We start from the raw sequence: 27,369 nt of genomic DNA, 5'->3' as shown, positions 1-27,369 counted from the left end.
AGTGAAGCGAGAACTTGAAGTCTCCTGAGCTAGTCGATCTGCCGATCTCGCTCGTTTTTCTGAGGAACTTCGAACGAAGGAGGAGGAGTTCCAAGCAAAGGAGGAGGAGAGTACTACAAAAGAGGTTGGGGCATATGTGAACGCTCATAACGACCTCCTGGCCAAACTGAAGAAGCGTTATCCTAAAGAGGACTTCTCCTGGATGGATAAGCTCATCCTAGAGGCCGAAGAGGACATTGATGAGGAGCCCGAGGGTGAGGAGAGAGAGAGGAATGTAGCTGGGGGAGCAGGGCGGAGAAGACCCCCCTCGCTAATTGACTTGTATATTTTTTTTTTGAAATGAATTGAAATCTTTTATGTTAAATTTCTTGATGAGATCGGAAAGCCTCTAAACCAAACTGTCTGAGTACTTAATTGATTAAATGTAGTTGAACATAAAACCTGAGAGTAACTATTAATCAAAAGATAAGAGATCGAAAAAATATCACACGTGAACATGAGATCGGACGAAGCCATGACTAAATACCGGATGGAACTTTAGAATATTAGAATTGCAAAGATTTAACACTGACTTGAACTTTTAAGGTTATAACCATTAGTAGACCAGATAAAAACCTTAACTTTATTTTGAGGAATATCCAGGGAATTCACACGAGAGGCCCGATCATAACATTAGTAAAATGAAATTCTGCGATATTTGTACATAGAGAGATCGGAAAACAACAGCAGGCAAGGTTGAATGGTCCGAAGACCCAATATTGACTCGAACTCATCTGATAAAGACCAGGAGGTCGGAAAACAATCTAACTTGAGCGTGAGATTGATTTGTTCCAGGGACGAGCAATCAGTAAGTTTGGAAAAACTACCTGTGATTGGGAACATCGGTTGAGAGTGGATAATAAAGTTTCAATTTTAAAAGATCATTGCCTTTGAAGATTGGCCAAAATATGGTGTCTACACTATAAAATTATTTAAATTATTTAAAAAAATTTTAAAAACACATTAATAAATGATAAAAATAATAGAAATTATTATTACAATTCTATCCGATAAAAAATATAAATAGCATTTTAGTTTATTGGTAAAATAAAAACTTTTTTAATTATAAAATTAAATCTAATGTTTAATAATTATATATAAATTGTAAATAAAATAATTATAAATTATTTATTACATATCTAGCATATATTTTAAAGATCAATATTAATTAAATATATGAGACGAGTTCATATAAGACTTTTTCATATTATCATAATAGAAAAAAAAAAGATATAGAAAGAAAAATTTACTATTTATTCAATGTATTTTAATAAAATATAATTTTATTTATTTTTTTATTTAAAAAAAATATTATTTAGTTTTTTTTTATTTTTTAGCACATGAAATATTTAGTCTTTGTCGTTATTTTAAAGCAAAATTTTATCAATTCAATTATTTAATATTTATAATTTAAATAATATATCTATTTAATTTTCATAAATTAAAGCAATCAACTATTCAGGTAATATAATTTAAATAATATAATTATTTTCTTTTTTTTTACTAACTTAACTAAAAATTGCAATGACTAAATAATTCACATATTAAAAAATAGGAGACCAAGGCTTCATGCGTCTTGTAAAAATTAATTTGTATTTGGAAAATATTTTTATAGAAAATATTTTTTAAGATAATATTTTTTATAAAAATATTTTATATTACTTGCTTACAATGTTTAACTATATATATATATATAGGATTATCAACGTCAAAAAATGATTTTTTCTTTTTTTTAAATATTTTTCTTTAATTTTTTGAATTTTCAATTATTAGAAAATAAACCGATGTTGAATAATGTATTTTTAAAATAAATAATTAATTTTATTAAAATATATTATTAAATAGTATTTATTAAAAAAAAAAAAAAAAGGTAATGATATGCTCACGTGAGAATATGCAAGACATGAGTGTGGAGTGAGTGAATTTTTGGAGGGGAAATGAGGAAGGAACCACAAGTTGCCATAGAAAAAAGGCTTAGCCAAAATGGTAAGGATTTGGATTTGGCTTTGGCTTTGTCAGACTCACCACCTTTCACTTCACCAAATGTTTACCATCCAAAAATAAACTTAAAATTTTCATTATTATTCTATTCTACCACATTTCACTTTGTTTTCTGGACGCCACCAAAAGTCGGAGAATATTATAATCATAAAGAATGACATAATTATTTAATAAAAAATGGCTAAAGCTAAGAGTTAAGTTGGTGTTGGTGTGCTCATGATTAAAAAATAAAGGATAATTCCATTTATTAATGTGCTGATTCTTTAAAATTTTATATCAATTATAAATTATAAATGAATGTGTATTAATTTATAAGAATTAATAAATTTTAATAAAATTATTATAATTTTATTAAAAAATATTTTTTTTTTCTGAATTTATGTATCGACTTATTTATCTTCACGGATGATTAAATTTTTATTAAAAAAATTATTAAATTTGTTTAAAATTTTCAAACTAAATTAAAATTAAAATTACCAATTAAGAATAACCTTATTATTTTCCTCCACTTTAAGGAAAGTTTCGAATTTAAGTATTACCTTCGTGTAGTTTATCAATTGCATCCGATTCATAATATATTCTTTGAATTAAAAAAAAAAAACAGATACTGAAAAATTCTAAAATATAGTGAGAGCAAAAAAAATAATTCGTAGAAAAACAAAAATTAATTATTTACTTGATTTAAAAAGATGGATTTTATGTCCTATAAATTCAACTAAACTCAACTAATTAGCTGGTCGTGTGGCTGTACGGTAAAATTTTTCTTTCAACTTATTGGGAATCTTGTGATCACATAAAACTCCCGTGGCACATCTCCACTTCAATCATCAAGCTTTAATCCTATGACTAACATCCTCCTCACATCCCCCATCTACTTGAAGGACTGAGCCGAGACATTTAAAGTGATTACTTTGGGACAGTACCACTCAATCCAAACTAACTCCTTCCCTATCGCCAATTTGGCATTCACTGAACTTGCAATGCATGTATTCTGTTTTCGTTCTACTTAACTTATAGCCCTTTGACTCTAGAGTACTTCTCCAAAGCTCTAGTTTTCTATTGACTCCTTCTCACGTCTCATCTATCATAACAATATCATCCGTAAACATCATGCACCAAGGAATACTCTCTTGTATATGTTTCGTTAATTCATCTAAAACTAATGTAAAAAGGTAAGGGCTTGTAGCTGATCCTTGGTGTAATCCAATTGAGATCAGAAAATCTCTTGTGTCCCGTCCCACTGTGCGCACAATAGTACTTGCTCCTTTATACATATTTTTCAACACTTGTATATTGTAACACCCTAGGTAAATCCCACATCGGCAAAACACGGGAGAGATGCTGGGTTCATAAGTTGATAGTTCGTAACCCCTATTGACGCTTTTTAAAACCGTGAGGGCTTCGGCCCAGAGCGGACAATATCACTAGTGGGCCGGGCTGTTACATTTGGTATCAGAGCTGGACTCCCTCTAGTACGGTGTGTGGTGCGAGGACGCACCAAGCGGAAGCTGGTGGGCTTGTCACGACCCAGGGATGGGGTTGGGACGTGCTTGTTCAACCAGCTACGCACTGGGGTGGAAACTTCGTGTCCCACATCGGAAATGGGAAGAAAAGATTTGGGCCATATATGTGGGAGCCTTCCTCACCTGGTCCGCGCGCTTTTGGGAATGAAACCTCCCAAGGGACAAATCCGTGAGGCCCATGGGCCAAAGCGGACAATACTAACTGGAGAAGGATCAGGCTGTTACATTTGTGGTATCAGAGCCGCTCCGCGTGCAACCTTGAACGATGGTGGGGCAAACCTCAGCGAGGACGCTGAGTCCCATAAGGGGGGTGGATTGTAACACCCTAGGCAAATCCCACATCGACAAAACACGGGAGAGATGCTGGGTTCATAAGATGGAGGTTCCTAAGCCCTATTGACGCGTTATAAACAAATGTAATGGCTCGGCCCACTAGTGATATTGTTCGCTCTGGGCCGAAGCCCTCACGGTTTTAAAACGCGTTAATAGGGGTTACGAACTATCAACTTATGAACCCAGCATCTCTCCCGTGTTTTGCCGATGTGGGATTTGCCTAGGGTGTTACAATCCACCCCCCTTATGGGACTCAGCGTCCTCGCTGAGGTTTGCCCCACCACCGTTCAAGGTTGCACGCGGAGCGGCTCTGATACCACAAATGTAATGGCCCGACCCACTAGTGATATTGTTCGCTCTGGGCCGAAGCCCTCACGGTTTTAAAACGCGTTAATAGGGGTTACGAACTATCAACTTATGAACCCAGCATCTCTCCCGTGTTTTGCCGATGTGGGATTTGCCTAGGGTGTTACATATATACCTAATAGATACCCTCTTTTGTTTTAACACACTCCATAGGACATCTCTTGGAACACTATCATAAGCCTTCTCCAAATTAATAAAAACCATGTGTAGATCTTTCTTCACATCTATATATTTATCCATCAAGCTTCTAATGAGAAAGATCGCTCCCATAGTTGAACGACCGGGCATGAAGCCAAATTGATTGAGAGAGATAGAAGTATCACGACGTAGTCGATACTCCACAACTCTCTCCCAAAACTTCATAGTATGGCTCATGAGTTTAATTCCCCTATAGTTCGAGCAACTCTGTATGTCTCCCTTATTTTTAAAAATAGGTATTAAAATACTCCTCCTCCATTCATCAGGCATTTTCTTTGAGTTTAGAATCTTATTAAATAATTTAGTTAACTATGCCACTCTCATATCTCCCAAACACTTCCACACTTCAATTGGTATTTCATTGGGTCCACAGGCTTTACCCACTTTCATTCTCTTAAGTGCTTTCTTTACTTCTAAAGATCTAATCCTTCTATTATAATTCACATTCTTTTCTATCATTCTATAGTCTATATTCACACTATTACTATTTTGACTACTATTAAAGAGATCATTAAAACAATTTCTCCATTTTTATTTAATACCCTCATCTTTCACCAACACTTTTCCTTCTTTATCCTTAATGCACTTAACTTGATTGAGATCTCGACATTTCCTTTCTCTCCTCCTTGCTAATCTATAAATATCTTTCTCCCCTTCTTTAGTTTCAAGTTTCTCATATAACTTTTCAAAGGCTTGTGCTCTTGCTTGACTAACTGCCTTTTTTGCCTCTTTCTTTACTATATTGTACTGTTCATATGCCTCATTATTATCACATTTAGGTAATTTCTTATACCATTCTCTTTTTCTCTTTACTGCTTTTCGTACTTTCTCATTCCACCACCATCTCTCTTTTGAGGGTGGTTCATATTCTTTAGACTCTCCAAGTACTTTTCTAGCTACTTCTCTAATTTTTGATGCCATCTGTATCCACATATCATTGGCCTCCATATTCAGCTTTCATACTTCGAACTCGATAAGCTTATTTTTGAACTTCACTTGCTTTACTCCTTTGAACTCCCACCACTTTGTTCAAGCTACACTATTTCTTATGACCTTACTTGAATTGTTCATAAACTTGACATCCAAGACCACTAACCGATGTTGACTTATTAAAGCCTCTCCTGGAATGACCTTGCAATCATTGTATAGAGCTCTATTTTTCTTCTTGGTTAAGAGAAAGTCGATTTGGCTTTTATGTTACCCACTTTTGAAAGTCACTAAATGTGGCTTTCTTTTTATAAAGTAGGTATATGCTAGTATTAGATCGTATGCCATAGCAAAATCCATGATGCTTTTTCTCTCCTCATTTCGACTGCCAAAACCAAAACCTCCATAAACATTCTCATAGCCTTGCCTATCACTTCCTACATGTCCATTCAAATCTCCACCAATGAAAATATTCTCTTCATTTGGTATGCTTTGCATGAAATCATCTATATCTTCCCAAAACCTTTGTTTACTCTCACTATCTAGTCCTATTTGTGGGGCATAAGCACTAACTACATTTATTATTTTTTCTTCTAGTACTAGCTTTACTAGTATAATTATATCTCCTACTGTTTTCACAGCTATTACAGTGTCTTTCAATGTCCTGTCTATGATTATGCCCACTCCATTCTTATTTCTCTCCTTTTCGGCAAATCACAGTTTGTACCTTGAATTACCCACTTCTTTGCTTTTCTCTCCTACCCATTTAGTCTCCTGAATGCAAGCAATATTCACCATTATCCTTTCCAAGATATCTACAAGCTCCATTAATTTTCCTGTAAGTGTTCCAACATTCCAAGTACTAACCCTGATCCTCCTCCTATCCTGTTCCTTCCTAATTGTTCTCCTTTTATGATATCTTATATTATTTTCTATGTCTATCTTGTGTTTTGTTCCACTATCTGTTCTCCTGTCTATCTTATGGACTAACTTCTTTACCCACACCCGTCCATGATGTGAGAACCCTTGCTCACTTAACACCACACCCGGGCGCCGGCATAGCGCATCGCTTTCGGTGAACGCCCTACACTCTTGCATATTTCTCATTACACCATGGCTCCGATGTAGCGCGTCGTTAGTAGAATACACCCCAACGTCCATATCATAAGGTGTGACAAAATTTTTAAGCTGGTTGTCACCTAACTACTGCAATCCTCCTCCTTTATTCAGCCCTTGACACATGCTCATGCATGCCTTGATCAATTACAGGTTTACTAACATGACTATTGGAATTACTATTGAAAAAATCACTTTTTAAATATATTAGTCAGAGGGTATTAAAAAATAATTTAAAATTAAATTTGATAATTTTAGTTATAAGAATAATAAAATTATTTTTTTAAAATTATTTTTTAATAATATTTAAAATAATATTTTTATTAAAAAAAAGTAATTTTTAATCTCTATATGCAATTTTAAACGGTACTTAACTAGACTGATCTGCTGCACTACGGGCCACTAAATGTATACTGTTACCAAGTCACAAACCGATAGATCGAAGAACCCAGGGCCCATCAGCAGAACACGTCATGGGTTAGCTGTTATTGGAGAGAAGGGGTGGCGATTAAAATTTATAAATTTTAGTTTCATAATTTTATACAACCTCACTTATTTAATATATTAGTCAATTTTATGCATGTGAAAATATTTTTTATGATAAAAAAATATAAAAAAAATTAAAACAAGAAATTTCAAAAATTATATATTTACAAAATCTCATTTAAAAAATTAAAATTTCAAAAAATTTATTTATTTTTAATAAAATAGTAAAATTCTTTTGCTCACATCCATTTTTTAGCGATTTATATATATATATATATATAATTTTTTACTTCTTGGTGATTTAAAAAAAAAGATTTTTTAACAAATTATAAATGTGATTTTTGTAATTTTATTAACTTATTTAAAAAATTGAAATTACATAGAAAATAAATTATTAAACTGAATTTTGATAAAATTAACTGTTCAATCTTATATTTTAAAATCAATTAGTTATTAATATTTGATTTTGTTAATATTTTAGTTAATTCATTTACTTTTTATACATTTTTTGCATAGCAATAAAAATTTTAAAATATTATAAAATTTCATAAATATTATCAATTACTAATTATTTCCATGAAAAATGTATTTTCCCAATATTTTTGGAACATTTTTTTCCAAATAAATAAAAATTTCAAATGAAATTTTTTCTATAATTTTTTTTCCATACAAAATTTATTTGCCCAAAAAAATAATAAAAATATCTTAATCTTCTTTTAAATATGCATGTCAATGTTAAAGTTTTTTAATACTAAAATTCATTTTCTTTTAGAAATTTATCTTCAAAAGAAAATTTTGTTGTGAAAAATATTTTTTAAAAATAAATTTTTCTAATTTTTCTAATCTCTCCTCCTAACATGGCCTAAAAGGTAAAGAAGACAAGAAGACGTGTTTGGTTGACACTTTCACGTTCGGGCCTATTATGGAGGTACACTTGAATATTTAATTAAATTATTAAATTTTGATTTATTATGTATTTTTAATGTGAAATTTTTTTATAACAATATCATAAATTTTAATTATATTTTAAACTGAAATTATGATAAATAAAATTGAAATATTTTTTTAATAATAATAATAATAAATATAAGCTTAGAACTTAGAAGCAATATTTGAGATTTCTTCTAAAAATTATCATAAATTGAGGTGTGGTCTATCCCCTTTATTTAACATTATGTTTGAAAACTTTGTTAGAGAGGAAAGAAAATAAAAAAAAAAAAGGAAGAAAGATAAAAGTAATGTAAAATATTTTTTTTTCTTGTTTAGATATTAAAAAGAAAAAATAATTTTTTAAATAATAAAATATTTATTTTATTTATTTAAAATTAAAATAAATAATTATAAAAAAATAATTTTATAATTTTTTATTCACTTTTTCCTCAAAATAAAAAAAATAAATACATTTATTATTTTTCACTTCCACTTTTTATTTTTTTCTCATTTTTAAATAAAAAATTATATATATTTTTTTTTATAATTTTTCATTTCTTCTTATTTTTCTCAAATTTAAACATATTTCAAGTGCTTGTGCATCTACTTGGCAGAAAAAAAAAAAGAAAAAACCTTACAGGCCGTAAGCAATTGTTGGGTTCTTGTCAAAAAGACTGATTGATTGATTGATTGATTGACTTATCAAATTTGCGTATTTTGGCGCGCAAATTAACTGACAACAGAAACTAGAGTAGCTGTTTTTACGTGCTTCAATACTCACCGTTTGATTATTCTCGTATCTCACAAGCACGATTTTCAATGTTAATCGTACGGTCAGAATAAATTTAATCACTACAACCCCACTCGCTCGATTGCTTTTGTTCTTCTCAAAAAATAATTGCCTATGCACGTATGATCCAGTTAGGATGAGCATTATAATTAAATCCAATCAGAAGATAGCACATCTAGACCTGACCAGGGCTTCTTTTGGTTTGATTTCGACTCGAAATCACTGGTTTGGCTAATCTTATAGTTTGAAACGGTTTCAATTCAATATGATTATGGCTCTATTCTAATTTGGATCATAATATTATCAAATTATAATAAATTTTTAGAAATCTTTTATTCAGAAAATTTTTTTTAATTGAACCAATTTAGGCTCAAAGCTGCCAATTCAAATCGCGATTTTAGGCCAGTTTCTATTAAGTTTGAGAGAGGATACCCCGGTTTCAGGCCGATTCACGAATTGAAATCATTGATGAGCTGATCCCAATCTAGTTCATCCGAAGTCTAGGTACATCGGATCAATCTATTATTTAGATATAAAATAATATACAATTTGTATATGTAAATAATCAATAAAATATAAAATTTAACATTTTCATAACAATATATATATATTTTTGTTTCTTATATTTTAGATAAATAAAATTAAATATTTTATAAGGTTATTAAATATTTAAATTATAAACTAGAGTATTTTTTTTATTTTTAAAGTAAAATAAATTAATTTTCAAAATAATCATTATAATAAAATTTACAAATATAAACTCACATATCATGATCTATAAGAAGAAGCATAGCTGCTTCTACATGCGAGGCATCATCGAAAGTCCAAAATACTGTGCAAAAGCAAAGCTACATCGAAATTAAGGAGTACAGAAGGAAACATACCTGGGAAACTAAAATTAGGCGTATCCGTGGAAGCAATTAGAATCCGAAGGTTGATATTGAAAGGCAGGCTGCATAGATAGGCTTACAGCAAAAAACGCCAAACTGGAAGTTGGGATAGGCGAATTTGGCAGCATATTCATTAATAGATTGCCATTCTTAGGAAGTAGCAGTAGATTTGGAAGCACCGGAAAGGAAAAGGAGAGGTTGCGTAAATCAAATGCAAATGGGTTGTGATAGCTCAGTTCAAGTGTTTGATTTGGTCCCTTTATATAGACTTTCACCTTCAAACAAACAAGATCACTAGACATCAGCTTGGAAATGTTTCTCTTATTAGATTATTTTATTCATTTAGTGTTTAGCCCCTAATAATTATGTTATCTCCCCAAAGAAAGAATCATCATTGTTTTGGGAGTGCTTAGATTCTGTTTGACAAGCTTGCTTTTAGTTTTGTATGGTGGACAATAGTAATTAATTAGAGAATTTTAAAAAATAAAGATGAAATTTAAAATTTTATTTTTTTATTTTAAAATTAAAATTTTATAAAAATTTAATTCAATTAATTTTTTTTTACGTAGATTTACGAGAGAATTCGATTAAAATTAAAAAAAAAAAACTTGGTAAAATGATGTTCAACAAATAATGATGGGATTATAAATGAAGTTTCGACATGTGTCTATGATAACATTTAATTATTGGAATAAACATGAACTTTCATCATCATTAATCAAAGCAAGGCATCTTGGGATACAGTTGGTCAAAGGAAACAAGAAAAAAAGAGAAGTTCACTAAACACCACAACCTTAAGAGTAAAATGGTGCATTTAAAGAAAGTTATTATAATTAGGAACAATTGCAAGTCAAAACAAACGTGTCATAAATTTCACGACTTGAAATAGCCTTAAGAGTCATTATCAAGAGATACCCAAGTAAAAGCCTAGGATTAGTTGCTAATAAGATAAATTTTATACTAATTGACTTTTTAATTAAGCACATACCACGATGAACCTTAAGCCACGTTTAAGATGGCAAACTGTAATTTTTAGTTTGACCCGACAAAATGTTTTGTGCTTGTGCGCTAATTGGCCACAATTGATAGCTTAATCTTGCTTTTGCTAGACAATTAAGCATGGTTGATTTCGGAAAAAATGGTGGGTCAACTGAGTCTTTAAACTTTGGCTATCTAAGAGAAATTGTCTAGTGAAAGGATAACATTTGGGAGATGATAATTTGATGCATGTTTGTTCCTTGGCTTTTGGCATTGTAATGGCAGAAGGCTATAGGAGGACATGGATTGAAGTTGAACTCCATATCTAGAGTTCGTCAAAGGAATAAAAAATGAAGATTGCACTTTTCAGCCTTCGCTTTCCCCCTTGCTTTCTCTGGCTTTTGCTGGAAGTCTGAGGTGTGCTGGCGTTTGGTTGACCATTAAAATGTATTTTTTATAACTATTTAATTAATTATTAAAAAACACTTCAAAGCTCCTTGAGAATTTATTACACTTAGCCCACATCTAATTATAATGTATGAGTTAAAGTAAAATCAAATATTATTTTGTTTGTATTTAAATGTTTAATAGATTAATAATTGATACATATAACTATTTTTTCTTATTTTCATAAAATTGTAATGAATTTATTTTACATAAAAATTATTTATTTTTTAAATAATTATGTCATATAATTTAATTATTTGAGATTTATTTTTGCTTTTTTAGCTTTAGGTTTATAAGTTCATGAAAAAATTTTATATAATACTTTAATGTCAACTGTTTTTATTATTTTAAATTGTTATGACCCGGTTCTACGGGTCGAACTGACACTAGGACCTGAATTAGTATAAAGCCTCCAAGGCCCATAGTAAATCTTATTATTCTCTAAATTCATAACCAATGCTTAAAACTAAGGTCCAATATGCAAATAAGGCATAACCCAAAAGCTGACTTATGATTATAAGTACTCAGTTAGTATATAAGCCAGAAATATATTATATTTTTATACGGGTCAATCAAACCTGATAATCATAAAAAAAAAAAAAATTAAAATCAGGGGAGCTCAACTCAACCCTGATACCATCATCTACAAATTATTTAAATATCATAAAAATTTTCATTTATTAATACCAAAAACTTAAATTAACACTATCCTTAACAAAATTCCTCTAACACATACGGATTTTAAATTATAATTTAAAAAAATATATATAATACAAATAAATAACTGCTAATAAACCTGCAAGAAAGAAAGCAAGTTATTCTGAAAAAGAACTCTTCTTGTAGTCTGGAAAAATAGAATGAACAAGAGTGAGCGTTCGACTCATATAGTAAGATATTGATTTTACATACAATTTCTATAACTACCTAGTACTAGTGCATTCTTAAGGATGAAATACAGTATATATTAACAATTTCAAATAATTTCAATAATACTCGCACAAATAATAATTTGGAGCACTTACACATCTGTGTGTCACACCAGTATAAATACAATATAGGAGTTGATCCTTTATATAGTTCTCTTAATCCAAGGCCTGCTAGCGAGTTCAATTCAAGTTGGACTTTCTCTTAAAAATCCAAGTGCTGGGGTCAGCGAGATCAACTCAATGCCGTACTCACCCTAACTTATCACAAAAGGACTGGGCCCAAGCGAGACTAGCTTAAGCCGATCTACCCGTCCTACCCATATCCACCACCAATACACCATACGCATACCGACACACATACACAACTCCAAATTACCCTAGGCGACACCCACATCAAAGCATCAAGTAAAAATACAACACAAAGTGTGCCTATAGTAGCTAATATATATATATATATATATATATATATATATATATATATATATATATATATATATCTATAAGTGATGCATGAGCATGCTGTGATATATAATAACAATAGTATTGAAATTGTAAATAAAATTAAAATCTATTCACTGGTTAACCAATGACTACTGTAGTGGTTAGATGGAGGAAGGCGATCAATCTTGATTATCTAAATAATTATATTATATTTTCATTAGTACTAACTCAAAACAGGACTCAAAAGAGACAAAAAAATACTATAATTTATGCCAAAAATTCGACAGAGTTTTCCCCATACCTAGGACCTACCCAACCTACAATATAATTCAAATAACACTTCTAAATCACAATTCCCACATCCATATCCCATCAACATCGTATGGCTCCTCCTGGGCCCTCCAAACAAGGTAATTCTCATAAAATAGAAAAATTACATTTTCAATCCCTGAACTTTTCAGGTTTACTCAAATAAGTCCAAAAATTCTTTTTCAATTAGATCCCAATTGCAAATATGTGTTTATTTGAGCAGTAAAGAAAATATAATAATAATAATAATAATAATAATAATAATAATAATAATAATAATAATAATAACAACAACATGTTTAAATTAATTCTTGGAAATATTTGTAATTAAATCCATAACATTAATTTAAATTTCTAAATAATAGTAATTTTATTAAAATAACATTCAATTAAAATATCTTATTAAAATAATATTTTGAATTTAAGAAATAAAATTTAAGAAAAAATCAGGTTGTTACATAAATTATAATATAATTTATATTTTAACCTTACATAATAGCCAAAACTAAATTTATTATAAATTTTTTAATTAATAAAACTTTATAATTTGATATTTTATGTTATTTTTATTTATTATATGTTTTATGCCTTCTAATATTGTGATGGCACTAAATTATTGGATGCAATTTCATTGGCTAGCCATGAGAAATGAAAGAGCGAATAAATTAAATGACCTCATTTAGTATAAATAATTTGAAAAAAAGAATTTAATTTAATTTATATTTTTTTAAATGAAAATTGTTTAAATTAAAAAGAATTAAATTTTTTATTTTAAATATGAGAATTAATAAAAAAAATTAATTAAATTAAATTTTTATAAAATTTTAATTTGCAAATAAGTGGAATATGATTCAAATTGAAGGAGTAAGGAAATGGGAAATACACTGAATTGCTGATTTTTTATTAATTATTTTTATCAAAATATTTTATTAAATTTAATTATATCTATGGAAGTGTATATAATAATGTAAATCTCAATAGAATTTTAATAATTTTATTTTTTAGAAGTTGGTATCGTTTGAAAATTTGAAGAATCGTGGTGATGCGTACTCCGCAAGTATACGGGTCATTCAAGTAGTAAAGAAAAAATATCGTCTCACAGATATTTATTGTTTGAGTACCAAATTATAAAAGTCACGATTATTTGGGCTATCAATAATATGTGCCAAAAAGTAAAACAAGAGATGTAGCAAATTAAATTAAAAAAATAAGAAAATTATAATAAAATAAGCAATTAAATTTCTAAGTACTATACTATTTTACTAAAATTTTAGCATGTAACATAAGATTTAATTAATTAATGACAAAATTTATTACAGAGTTGGGGTTCATGAAGTAAATTTCATTGGGATTTTGATAGGTAAGACCAAGATTAAGGGAAATACAAGTTTGAAAAAGTTGATTCTGATTTTCTTTAATTTCTCTTTCAAGCAAACTAAATAGTATTTTAAATGAAATTAAACTCCATTCTCATGCGATGTTTAATTACCCAAAACCTTTTAAACACTTTAATCAACTTGAAATTCCTCTTAACCTACTAGTTTATTTCTAACACTAGGTGATTAAGTTCATTATCATGATTATCTATCATAGATTTTCACCTCTCAGTCATTTAATCTAAAATTAAGAACAAAACCCAAAGGGTACCAATAATGAGTACGTAAATAAGCACACAAGATAAAGATCAAAATTTATATATACTAAAATATGGTTAAAACCAGTCCAAATCTATAAATAAAACTTAAATCATTACACCTAACTCTGAAATCTTAAGTATCTACTCATTCATGTTTATATTTATAAGTAGAAAATATGTAATAGAGCAAGAAAACATAAAAATAAGACTAAAAATAAAAGAACCCAGAAGAAGAGAATCTAAATATCTGAAAATGGAAGTTGAAAACATCACTCTGCAGGTGTCATTCATCCAGAAAATGGCGTGGTTCCTTCTTTCCTTCTTCTTCAAATTTTTCTCTCTCTTTCTCCTTATAGTAAAAATGAGAATATGATGCTTATATATCCCCTCAAGTTTTGCCCTAAAAAGTAATATATAAAGGAATAAAGATAAAATGTGTAAAAGATGTGAAAAAAGAAAAATTTTTAATGTCAACAAATCTGTTAGTGTCATCTCATATGCCTCATGTTGATTTTAGTTATTTTCAACATGCCTCATGTTAATTCGGAGGAGGAGCCTTTAGATCATACACGATCAGCTACACGGGGCATGTTGAAGTCTCTAAAACATTCGGCAAATTTTATTCCAAAATCTCTGTCTACACGACCCAGTATTGAATTTACATACCTCATATGATTTCTGTCGGCTAACTCTTATCTTCACACGACATTCAACACCCGACATGTTGAAACCCTTAAAAATCTCGACTGGTCTTTTCCCTTAGGCAAATTTTCTTTATTTTTCACGCTACTTTAAACTTCCAAATCACTTTAAATTTTTTATATATGGACATTTTTGCCTTTAAACTTTTATTAAAACCTATAAAAAACATTAAAATTTCAAAAATCAAATATAATGAAATTGAAATTAACGAATTAACTAAAACAAGCTCTAAAAACATAAAATTATTAAATTAAAAAGAACAAAATAGATGTAAAACTATTCTAAAATACCTATATAAAATGGATTTATCACATGGTGAGCCAATTGGGCCTAAAGGACTTGTTTTGGACCTTATCCTTGTCGAGAAATGAATTGGCCCATATCTACACTTTTAGTTTTGGGTTATAGATATCCCCTCTTCTTTGGTTTTGTTGACAAATCAACTGTAAACAAAAGTTTCAGGATAAACGGAGCTGCCATGGCTGCTCTTCAGCTCAGTTAAGCCTTCTCATCAGGTCCACGAACTTCCATTTTTTGGTTCAGATACCGGCCTGTTCGATGCACTAACGAACGCCAGGCGCTCTTTAGCCGCATTGCTTCTGTTTACGATAACGTGCACCAGTTTCCCCTTTGTTTCTTTTATTTATTTATTTATTTTTAATTTTATCTTGTGATTTTTTTTTGGTGACAGTTGAATGATTTGTTAGTCTGGGTCAGCATCGAATATGGAAACGAATGGCTGTATCCTGGACTGGGTATTATTTATTTATTTTTTTGTTTGTTTGTTTGTTTATTTTATTATTTTGGCTTTTGTATTTTCAAGAAGTCATGTTATTTATTGAAAATATTGGAATATTGGTAAAGGGCAAAAATGGGGGACAGTGTGTTGGATTTGTGTTGTGGAAGTGGGGATTTAGCATTTCTCGTCTGACAAAGTTCGCTCCAATGGAAAGGTTTCTTCTTTTCTCTCCTTATGTTATTTCTATGTTCTTAGCAGTTTCTTGATTAGAAAATGTGCTAAGAAGCTTGATGTTGGTTCATGCAAATTTGTGAAATCAATTATGTGAAATTTCATTTGCTTGGGTAATGATAATATTGCTGAAGAAACACTGGGATGAAATTCTAACAATGAGTACTGTTGTTCTAGTTTAATTTGATTGTGGTTGGATTCTAGAGATGAGAGTCCTAATCTTGAGTAGCCTAGGGTTAATGGGTCTACTAATGGAAAATTAGTGATGAAACATATTTTTGAACTTGTGGCTGGCTTCCCTCTAATCATATAGTAGTTTGTTGCATCTAACCTTATTTTCTCTAAAACAAAAAATGCTTTCTAGTAAGCACAAACTTGCATTTTGTATAAGTATTAATATTTTAGCTGTTAACTGTTTGTTTCATATAATGTTGTTGTCTTGTTGAATGTCTTGCTTTCTGACTTTGTCTAAACTTGTGCTATTGCATATACATTTATACCGTATAGTTTGTATAGTTTTGTTGTACAATTCCCTTTTTTTAGCGACACTGTAGGTGACAGGTGTTGATTTCTTGAGGGAGCAGCTGTTGATTGCTTCATCCCGGCAACAATTGTCTTCAAAAGAATGCTACCAAATCATCGAGTGAGCATTGGTATATATCAGCAAGGTGAATGAAAAGATTTTTAATATATAGAGACACTGAAAGATGCTTAAGGGGGTGGGGAAAAAACCCTTGGAAAATGCTTACCAAGTTCTATATGATTCATGTATAATCATTGAGTTTTCTGGCCTCAATAATGTGAATGGTAGGGTGTCCTGCTCTAAAAAGAGATTCTTGTGATCACAGGTGGGTTGAGGGTGATGCAACTGATTTGCCATTTTCTGATTGTAACTTTGATGCTGTTACCATGGGTTATGGGCTCCAACATGTGATTGATAAGCGCAAGTCCATGCAGGAGATATTTCGAATCCTCAAACCAGGTCTTTTTTTGCTCTCCCTCTGCCTGAAAATTATCCAATAAAATGATAGGTTGATCAAAAATTTCTCATCCTTGCTCTGGGATGTTTCGAATCCCCAAACCGGGTCCTTTTTTTGCTCTTCCTCTGCCTGAAAATTATCCAATAAAATGATAGGTTGATAAAAAATTTCTCATCCTTGCTCTGTTTTACAGGTGCAAAAGCATCTGTCCTTGACTTTAATAAGAGTACTCAACCATTTGTGGTTTCATTTCAGGTATTCAGTTACAAAATGAAAGACTTTTGGTTTTTGCCTTTTTGACACCTAAAATTCTGTGCATATGATGTTTCTAATCGAGCTTGAACAAATGAAATTTGTTTGCTGTCAATGATTTTTTTTTTGCTCAATATGAGCCAGCGTTGATTATTGATGATTTATGAACCAAATGACAAAATTAAAAGTGTGGAATACCATTGAAAGTGTTTAAAAGTTTAGGATTTTTCAGACAATTAGACTTTTATATATTATTGAAACTTATTGCAAATGTCAATTGATTGGCAGGCTTAAAGTTTGATAATATTTATTGTCTATTTGAAAATATGACAAAAATCATATCTTTTGTATATTTCTTATCAAGGAATGGATGATTGGCAGTGTTGTTGTTCCTGTAGCATCTGCCCATGGCCTTGCAAAAGAGTATGAATACTTGAACAGCTCAATCAGAGAATTTTTGACAGGTCTTTTTTCTCCCCCTATAATGTATGCATTATTTATTTTCAGAGTGGTAATGTAAAATAAACAAATTTTGAATACTAATAAAACCTCGGGTCTAATGAAAATACATATTTAATTGCTTCTCTCTGTCAAGTTACTATCCATCTCGAGGTCTTTTTTGTCTACTGTGTCAGAAACTAAAGATTTTTGTTGGGCCGTTGATTTGTATCAAGTTTTGGTTGTTTTATAATAGCCAGTATGTTCAAAACTGTTTGAAGGTGGAACTGCAAAATTGGAAATACTTATGGAAGGCACATTTACTCCTGCAACTTCTTATTGTTGACTAGGTGATCATAGTGTGTGCTCTTGATACAGGGGAGGAGTTGGGGGAACTTGCTCTGGAAGCAGGATTTTCGACTGCCAAACATTATGAAATTAGTGGAGGCCTAATGGGAAACCTAGTGGCCTCCCGTTAGACAAAGAATGGTGTTTGGGATTTGCCAGGATGTGTTCCTAGTTTTCTTGTGAGGAAGTATAGGAGTTTTAACTTTGTATTTTGAATGCTGTCTGTGAACTCGGAAGTCCCAAACTGAGTAATGAATTAATTATAGTCCTGTTTCTCCTGCCCACTAATATAGTGAACTTTATTTTCTCACTTTCTTGATCCATTCTTTCCCGTGGTTGGAAGAAAAGAAAAATGCAAATCACTAGCGGTAAAAAAAAGAAATAGGGACCTTATTATTGCCATTGGACAAGCTGTTATCCATCGATTCAAACCCAAAATTTGTGGGCTGGTGATAATGCAAGTTTAGGGGGATGCTGTATTTTTACTAATGTCATGATAATCATATCAACATTGGCAACTATCCTCATGTCTACAAGTAATCAGCTTCCCATTTTATTGCCAACTATTCAAATACCTCATCAGGTTCCTGAAATTGCCTGCAACATGTGATTTGATGAGGTTACATACTGACTGGGGATGTTTATAATCTTTGATTTTATATTCACATTTTAAATGCGATTATCCTTTGTAAAACTCTTTTTGCTCCAGTTCATCTCGAATGGAAGGAACTGAGGGTGACAGTTGCAATTGATGCTGAAAGGCCAGCATTAAGGGGATACCATGGGTCCTCACATGTGTCATTGAATTCCATGGTTCTTTCGTCTGTGAAAGGGGGATTAGTGGGTGCAGGGAGTTGTTCCTCTGTTGTTAGCATCTGTAGCGCCTTTGCAATTGTTGGTCGGAGCGAAGGTATCTCTTGGGTACACAAGAGTCCTAAATGCACTACTCGCAGAACATCATTCTTCACGTTGCTGTTATGGTGGTTGTGCAACATTAGGTTTGGGTCATAAAGCTCTTCCACTGTCCCTGCCTGAAATTTCTTCCACGTCTGGTTTTTGGGTAAGATGTATTAAAAGTACACAAATTCAGGGACTGATCGTTCTTAAATGCTGCATAAGGATGATTGACCGAAAACAGGAAAATTATTAGAGGTGAGATTCCTGGAACTTACAAGGGTGACTAGACTGTCTGTGTATTCTGAGGTTTTGCTCCTGTTGTTCTGCCTTCCTGTGACAATCTCCAACAAAAGCACACCAAAGCTATATACATCTGCTTTTTCTGTTAACTGGCCATGAGCAAGGTATTCTGGAGCCATGTATCCACTATAGTTTTATAAAATTGAAATCATTGCTCGTTCAAATATATATAGATAGTATTATGTTCATATATGAATTACATATTGAATCATTTCAATTACTAGAATATTGACCTTAAAGTTTGACCGATACTTAATATGTTCTCAGTTTGCCAAAGACCAAAATGGAACAGATACTCACAGTGTTCCTGCAATGGCTGTGCTGATATGACTCTTATCTTCCTGGAAAGACCTGGCCAATCCAAAATCGGCAATTTTAGCACGGAACCTAGTATCCAATAAAATATTGCTGGCCTTTATGTCTCTGTGAATGATCCTGATCTTGGAGTTTTCATGAAGGTAGACTAAACCTTCTGCTGTCCCCATAATGATGTTATATCTCTTCTCCCAAGTTAGTGTTTTGCCTTTGTTTTGATCTGACACATTTAGATGTTATGCATAACATTATCAAGTTCAGCTTGACTGAGTATTGAGACGGCAAGACTAAGACATGGTCATAGAAAGGTATCAAGTCTAGAGTAGCCTTGTGTGTTACTGTGGGTTGTAATAATTTTGCAAATATCAGATGAGCTTTAAATGTGAAATTCTAGTATTTACCGAAGATGAAACGATCAAGGCTCTTGTTAGGCAGGAATTCATAGACAAGGAGGCTTTCAGGTCCGGAACAACTACATCCCAACAATCTGACTAGATTTTTGTGTTCCACACTGCTTATCATGTTAACTTCATTGTAGAAATCTGCTGCTCTATGTCTGTTGTTAAAGAAAAGCCTTTTTACAGCAATCTCTCTTCCATCTGGCAAAACTCCCTGTAATGAAGTAAGCATATAATCAGACGAAAAATGGCAAGTGGCAGGTGGTTTTGATGACTTAATAAATACTCTACATGTTAGAAAGAAAATTTGTAAGGAGAACAACTACCTTATAAACTGATCCGAATCCTCCTTGTCCAAGCTTGTTGGCATCATCGAAAGATCCTGTAGCCTTCTCAAGTGTAGAGTACTTGAAGTTCAAGCTACTGTCGATAAGGGTTTTAACCAACTTATGTATGTCATTTGAACCTGGAAGACAAAGACAATAGCAATCTAAAAGATAACGAAAACCGAATGGATAGTTAATTTAATCTAAATGTAAATTTTATCCAAATGTATCAACCACCATCCATTAAAATGTCTGCTATGCTGGGGATTTCACATTGCACAAGCGAACAACGAAAGCTTCATTACCTCTTCTTTTCTTCTTTAAGTATCTGTGCTTCCTGATATAAATTCCTATAGTTACCCCAACTCCTAAGACCACCAGAGAGCTGACAATTGAAACCACTATCACTATGACCTTCCCTGCATTCAGTATTTGAAACAATCAGGCTATATTAATCTACATAAAAAGTTCTAACTCTCCTATGACTCAAATAACTATTAATGAACCACAGAGTCAATTTCCTTTACCCCTTGAACGTCCATTCCTTGGCTCTGCATTGAGAAAATTACTGTCCGAGTACCTCATAAAACACCCAGTATACAGTGCCCTCCCCTCTGACCAAGGTAAACATCCCAATATGGACGCGGTAGCATTCTCCAAGCATGCTCTGCAAGAGCTTGCATTCAATGTCCTCCAGCAATCAACTAATACATAAGCTGATTCATTTGTCCCTGCAACTGCCACCTGAGCCCTTGCATAGCCTTGGTTATTTCGTGCAGTTGAAACTGCAGTTGAAAGAGCCTGCCTAGCTGATTCTCCAAATGTTGAATTCTTTCTTGTTGTATTTCCACACACAACTTCATCTTCAGGTCCTTTATATTCCTCATAGAAGCTATAGTTTTCTGATCTCACGAAGCAACCATCAAGAAAAATGCGACCCCCATTGTAAGGATAGCATTGTGGTAGAACTGTTCGGGCAGCAGTGTAGCATAATACACAGTCAAGTAAAGAAAGGTCTCTATAACATTGAGCAAGGCCATAGTCAGCGTCAGGTCCAGAACCTGTAACTGCTACTCCAAATCCTGAATTGCGCATCTGCTCACTGATGTTCTCCATTGTGGCAACAAAATTCGGTACATAGATACTTGAATTGTGTCCAAGTTGTCGTCCGCATGTCATTTTCACTTGTTGAGCTCTGGGATCCCCCATAACCGATTCATATAGTAACAGAAATGCAATAAGACAGAAGAAAATGCAATGGTAATTAACTGATAGGATTGCTTTCCTCATCTTTCTGATGATCTGGTACTAGCACAAGCAACTGTGGTTTTAGTTACGAGACTGCCTGCTCAAGAAAGAGTTTCTAGACTTATCAGTCTGTGCAGATGAACGCAATTAAGGGCCTAGGACTAGGAGTGAGAAAATTTTAAAAATGGAACTAGATTCTCAATTCTGCATTTTGTTAAATTGACAAATCTTATAACTAAACAGTTTTGAGTTATAATTAATTAATTTTTATTTTTAATTTAATTAAAGTTTCATTTTCTTAAATATAAATATTATTTAAAATTTTAATTTATATAATTTAATCATTAATTTAAAATATTTTAAGATTTTGTTTTCATAAAACTCAATTAATTATTATTTATTACATATAATAAACATATATGTACATAAATAATAATTATAATATCATAATATTTATTAAATTTTAATAAAATTTATGCAACAAGCTCATTTAGGTTCCAAAGAAGCTAAAATCATGGACGCTCTACCAGTTCCAATCTCAAAAATTAAACCCTGATGCAAACCAAACACTCTGAACTGTCTTGATGTACACCTATATCTACCGCTCCTCCTGCAGGCTAACAATACTGGCTTGCTGCCAAACTACAAGGCAACCCACAGCCATGGCTTATCTAAATGACGCCATGTGTTTTTATTATCATTTTTCATATCAACCAATCCATCCGCTATACAATAAATACTCTAAACCACCATTGAAAGCAGTGATGAAATTACTAGTTATCTTTCTGTGAAAATTTTGCCTTTTCCTTCTTAAGGAAACGCATACGAAGCAGAAACAGAGATTAGAGCTGTAAAATGAAACATAAATCTAGAAGAACAAGAACAAGAACGCAAGAACTAGCAGTAAGAACTGAGAGATGAAGAATCAAGAAAGGTTAAACGTACCTTTTTCAGCATCTGGGAAGTGGAGAAGCTAAAAATTCTTGAGATGGGGAAGTTAATTTGAACGTAATAAGAACTAAAAAGAGGAAATAATAAAGATCGGTAGAAGACAAGAGGGAGTTTAGACCTTTCAAACTTCCAAGTTTGCTTTATGTATACTTAAACAATCACAATGGCAAAGGAAACACTAGATATTTGATTTTGCACTAAACGCCACTGTTTTGCAATTAACACATGAAGAAAAAAAAGGTCAAAGCATCTAGAGCTAGTCTCTCAAAATTTGGAGTAAATGAGGTCATTTTGAAAAATATGATAGAACTAATTGGTTTGAACGGTAGAGCTGATCATAGTAAATTAATGTAAAGTTGGTAAAAATACAATGGAGCAGACATCTTCAAAGTTAAAATTCAACTGCTCATCATAATTCAATTCACAAGTAAAAGCTTTGTCCATTTATTCCAATGGCTTTTAGTATTCCATGTCCCCATACAAATAATTTAAATGACAATGTTTGACTGCCTGCCTTGAATTGATTGTTGGTGACTAATCTTAATGTCTTTACAGTGAAAATTTGAGGCTAAATTGATGGTGACTAGACACTTACTCCTGCTTTGCATAGATTTTTTAATTTTTTAAAATTATTAATAAACAATAAAAATATAGTATCTAAATTTAGAAAAAATATTAAAAATGTTACAAAAAATCTTAAATTTAAGAACATAGTTTTTAAATATTTTGTGAAAACTGTTGTTCACCATCTGTACATACTTTTTTTAACCATAACTTTAAGATCTAACAATAGATGTTTATAATAATTTTAAATTTATATTAGTTTTTTTATTAAAATTAATATAATTATTTTTTCACTATTAATTTTACTTAAACATTTATTTATGATTATACACTTGTGATTATGATTTTATATATGCCACTATTATGTTCATTAGTTATTTTTCATTTATTTGTCATTAGCTTATTTATCTTCCTATCATAACTTAGTTTTATGTTATGGTGTTATTTCATAGCTTGGTTTTATAATATTACATAGATATAAATTTATACAAATATTATGTTAAGAATTAGAAAATCGAAAAGTCACACTAATAAGTGATTAGTAAAAATAATATGATCATAAATTTAATAAGACCAATAAATTTTATTTAATATGCACATATTAGTTATTAATTATTAATTATAAAATATATCTATAAAAGATAGAAATAAGATACATTAAAATTATGGCCAATTACTTAAAATTATGGACAATTACTTAGTTATTTGATTGTATTTTTAATTATTTATACTCATTAGTCCTAGTTTTAAGAATTTTTTGCAATTATGATTCATAAATATAAATATTTATTAATTTTTTTAAAATTTTATATTAAGTATTAATAATAAAAAGTCACATATTATTAATGGCATTAATAAGACTAATAAACTTTATTTAATATATACAAATTAATTATTTTTAATAAAAAAATGTACATTTTATTGTAATTATAATTCATAAACATATATGTAAATTAATTATATTTAAATTTTTATGTTATATATATACACACATATATATATATTTGAATATCTAATTAATTTGTTAATTTATTTATATGATTTTCAATTTACGACTAAATATTGTTGATTCAATTAATATTGTTTGTTTTCTATGTTGGAGATTCATAGCCTATAACAATGCTGCTATTTTATTATCAACCAAATGGGCCTGTTTATTCTTTTTCGTTTTTTTTTTCAAAATAATATAATTTTGTGAGAGGCAAATTTTGAGATTTAAATCTCTCTCTATATTATAAAGTTAACGGAAAATCTGTTTGAAAATCAGTTTGAATTGTTAATAAAACAAATTTTTAGAAATTAAATTATTTTTATATTAAAAATAAAGATAAAAATATTTTAATTATTTTTATTAAAATTAACAATAATTTAATGAAATTCTAACAAGAGACACGTAATTTACCTACCTTCTTCTTTCTTTCTTTTTTTTTTTTTTCTTTTATATGCATTGTATTAAATAAAGTTAATTGGGCAAATACAATAGGATCAAATTACAGAATGGCCAAACCCCCAATGCCACCCTTTTTTTTTTTTCCTCAAAAGATGGAATAGCATTACTTAGCAAATATCCAAATGGAGTTCGTTACATATAAAAGAAGATTGGGCCATAATATTAACCCAAAAAGATGTATCATGAAGAGTTTTAGAAGCCAATTGATGAGCCACTCTATTACATGATCTTGGAACAAACCAGAATAAAACAGTTAGACATCCTTTAGCAAGCTGTTGAATGTCTGCCACTATTGCATGAGTACTTTGAGGAACACTTCCCCCATTAAAGCACTGAACGCAACACCCCTATTTGCATAGCCTGGTATATTTCACTATTTCGGTGACCGGTGTCGGTCCGGATAATTAAGGGAATTAGAACCACGCCTAAGACAATTAGATAAGCTCTGAACACAAATAATTAGTAATTGTCAATTGGTTAAGTATAAATAAGAAAAACAGAACACAAGAAGTTAAATGAGCCGAGAGTTACAGCGATGGGTGACCTTCTCGGGAAGGACTGCGAGGTCGATTTAAACTCAAATTTCGAACCGTAAAATGTGACGCCGCGGTCCTTAGGACTATTGTGAACACAGTAGAAAAGAGAAAATAATGAAAAAGAATTGTTAAGCAGGTTAAATAATTAGGTCAGGGATCCGGAAGAAATATCAAATAACTAGCAAACCGGATTGAACCGGCGAGGGGCAATTTGGTCAATTCACCCCTAGAGCTGATACCTGACCTAACTGTCCAATAAAATCTGAGAAATGAAAATTTTGGAATATAGAATTAAATTAAAGAAGTGAGGAAAAAGAAAGGAAAAAGAAAAGAAAAGAAAATAAAGAATAATGACATCATCATGGATGACATCATGTATGACTCAATAAATAATTATCAATTATTTACTTAATTTGACTAAGTCAATTTGGGATAAATATACTTAAAATAACAAAATAAAGAAATTTATTTTTTTGGTCTTCTTCCTCATAGATTTCCGCCACTCTTTCTTTCTCTCTAATTCTCTCACAATTCCACTATTTTTAACCCTTAAAAGCTTGATTTCTCCTCCCTTCCTCACCATAAAAACCCTAACCACCAACATTAAAGTTTGATTTTAGACCTTGGTGGAGTGATTAGTAAGAAAAAGAAGAAGAAAAGAATGAGACTTGGAGAATTAGAGAATCCATAAATAAAGGTATGTATAAATTGGTTTTAAATCTTTAAATACTACTTGAAATTTAGTTGAGATGCATGGAAATTGTGAAGAAAATGAAAATAATCTTGCATGCATGATGAGTAGAAAATTCAGCAGCCATGATGTTAGGAGAGGTTGAAGTATTTTAGTTCAATGAATTATGTATATAAGTGTAGAGAATGTTTAGATACCTTAATTGCATAAATTGAAACACTTGGAAAAGTTAGGGTTCTTGACCTTAGGGTTTTGGAAAAAAAAAATTGGAGAATTGGTCAAATGGTGTGTTTGACCTAGTTTGAGCTGAAAAATGGTCATTTGTGACCAATTGAGGTATGTTGGAAGTGTTAGAATTAGGTTCAAATTCGGATTGATTAGGGACATGCTGCAGGCAGCATGACCAAGGTCCCTTTCAGGGACCAAAACTGACAATTTATAAGCCCAATTGGTGTGAGGCCAATTGGGAATGAAACTAGACACAAAATGACACATTTTTCATTTAGGAATCATGCCCAAAAAGTGACTAAAACCTAGTGAACAAATTGACCAAATCCGAATTAGGCAATTTGACTTGTACAAAAATGACCAAATGAACAGTGTTTGTTCATTTGGCTATAACTTGGGCTAGGAAGGTTTAAATGATCTGAAATTTTACCAGTAGAAAGCTGAGAGATAGACCTAAAACTTTCATGAAGAACACAAATCCAAATTATGCCTTTAACCAAGTCATTTAGCCACCCAAAATTGGTGACCTAAAACTGCCAGAACCAGAATTTGCCCAGAAATCTGGGTTAAGTCCAATCCGGCAGCCATGATTCAAATGGCTATAACTTGAGCTACAAAACTCCAATTGGAGTGATTCAAAAAGGAGAATAAAGTTAAGACAATAGGGAACATTTTCTATGAAGAAAATTTTACCAAATTCTAACAGAAAAATGACCAATGGAATAGTGTAACATAAGACACCAAAACTGAAAATTTGCAAATTTACCTAAAAGACTTAAGTTTTGAGAAAATAACCAAAACCAATAAAATTGATGACCAAAATGTGGTATGTGAGTATAGTTGGAATTCTCATACCTATTAAGCCTTAGAAAGTCAACAAATTGACTTGAATAGTGTCATGAATAGTAACCCCAAAATACAAAATTTAAAGAACACTAAGTTTAGCATATTAAAGCTAGGTATAAGTGAATTTGAATTTATTTTTGGATTTATGATGAGTTGTGATACTGAAACACTGTGAAACTGTGTGTTTCAGTGGAAAAGAATACCGGGAAAGAACCCGAGGGATCGAGTCAAGGCCAAGAGGTGACTCGCTTAAGGTTTGTGCACAACATCAATATGCTTTAAAATTTATTTACAAAGTGCATGAAATGTGTATTATGCTTTTGCTTTGAATTGTTGAAAGTTTATTTGTGTATGTTTGAAATGGCAATAAATGTTTAGTAAATTGTTAAGATAAGTTTTGAAACCACAGTGTTATGGCCATATATCTGAACACCTCACTAGCATGACTAGTGAGGGAAATCAGTTTCGAATTTTGATTTCTTCTCTGGTTGAAGTATTGAGGTGTGTGTCAGTAGAAGAAGAAAAAGAATGGGTTTCCATATATTTGAGCTAGCTAGCCTTGTGATGTGATTTCTCCTTAGCCTATGGCTATT

The 27,369-nt window shown here is 31.2% G+C and overlaps 2 protein-coding genes across 3 annotated transcripts; one reads left to right on the top strand and one right to left on the bottom strand.

Moving 5' to 3' along the window:
• Positions 1-15,516: 15,516 nt before the first annotated feature.
• On the top strand, positions 15,517-18,347 carry LOC110631646 (2-phytyl-1,4-beta-naphthoquinone methyltransferase, chloroplastic). Its single transcript, XM_058128972.1, is given in 10 exon segments — positions 15,517-15,651; positions 15,730-15,739; positions 15,742-15,793; positions 15,903-15,962; positions 15,964-15,991; positions 16,563-16,651; positions 16,857-16,990; positions 17,182-17,243; positions 17,605-17,704; positions 18,057-18,347. Coding segments are annotated over 10 exon segments (771 nt in total). The 3' UTR covers positions 18,158-18,347.
• A 206-nt stretch (positions 18,348-18,553) lies between these two features.
• Positions 18,554-22,689, bottom strand: LOC110631645 (cysteine-rich receptor-like protein kinase 2). 2 transcript variants are annotated; one of them, XM_021779555.2, is made up of 8 exons: positions 22,456-22,689; positions 20,790-21,607; positions 20,568-20,681; positions 20,263-20,402; positions 19,940-20,150; positions 19,524-19,758; positions 19,199-19,349; positions 18,554-19,075 (listed from the first exon to the last, which is right to left on the bottom strand). In XM_021779555.2, the coding sequence occupies exons 2-8, from the start codon at positions 21,550-21,552 to the stop codon at positions 18,737-18,739; spliced, it is 1,953 nt and encodes a 650-aa protein (XP_021635247.2). In that variant the 5' UTR covers positions 21,553-21,607; positions 22,456-22,689; the 3' UTR covers positions 18,554-18,736. The 2 variants fall into 2 exon arrangements, with proteins under 2 accessions (XP_021635247.2, XP_057984954.1); XM_058128971.1 differs by having other exon boundaries at positions 20,790-21,457; positions 22,456-22,686.
• Positions 22,690-27,369: the final 4,680 nt, after the last annotated feature.

The sequence above is a fragment of the Hevea brasiliensis genome, chromosome 10 (genome assembly GCF_030052815.1).
Source record: "Hevea brasiliensis isolate MT/VB/25A 57/8 chromosome 10, ASM3005281v1, whole genome shotgun sequence".
Classification (NCBI taxonomy): Eukaryota; Viridiplantae; Streptophyta; class Magnoliopsida; order Malpighiales; family Euphorbiaceae; genus Hevea; species Hevea brasiliensis.
This window is presented reverse-complemented; position numbering and strand designations above follow the sequence as displayed.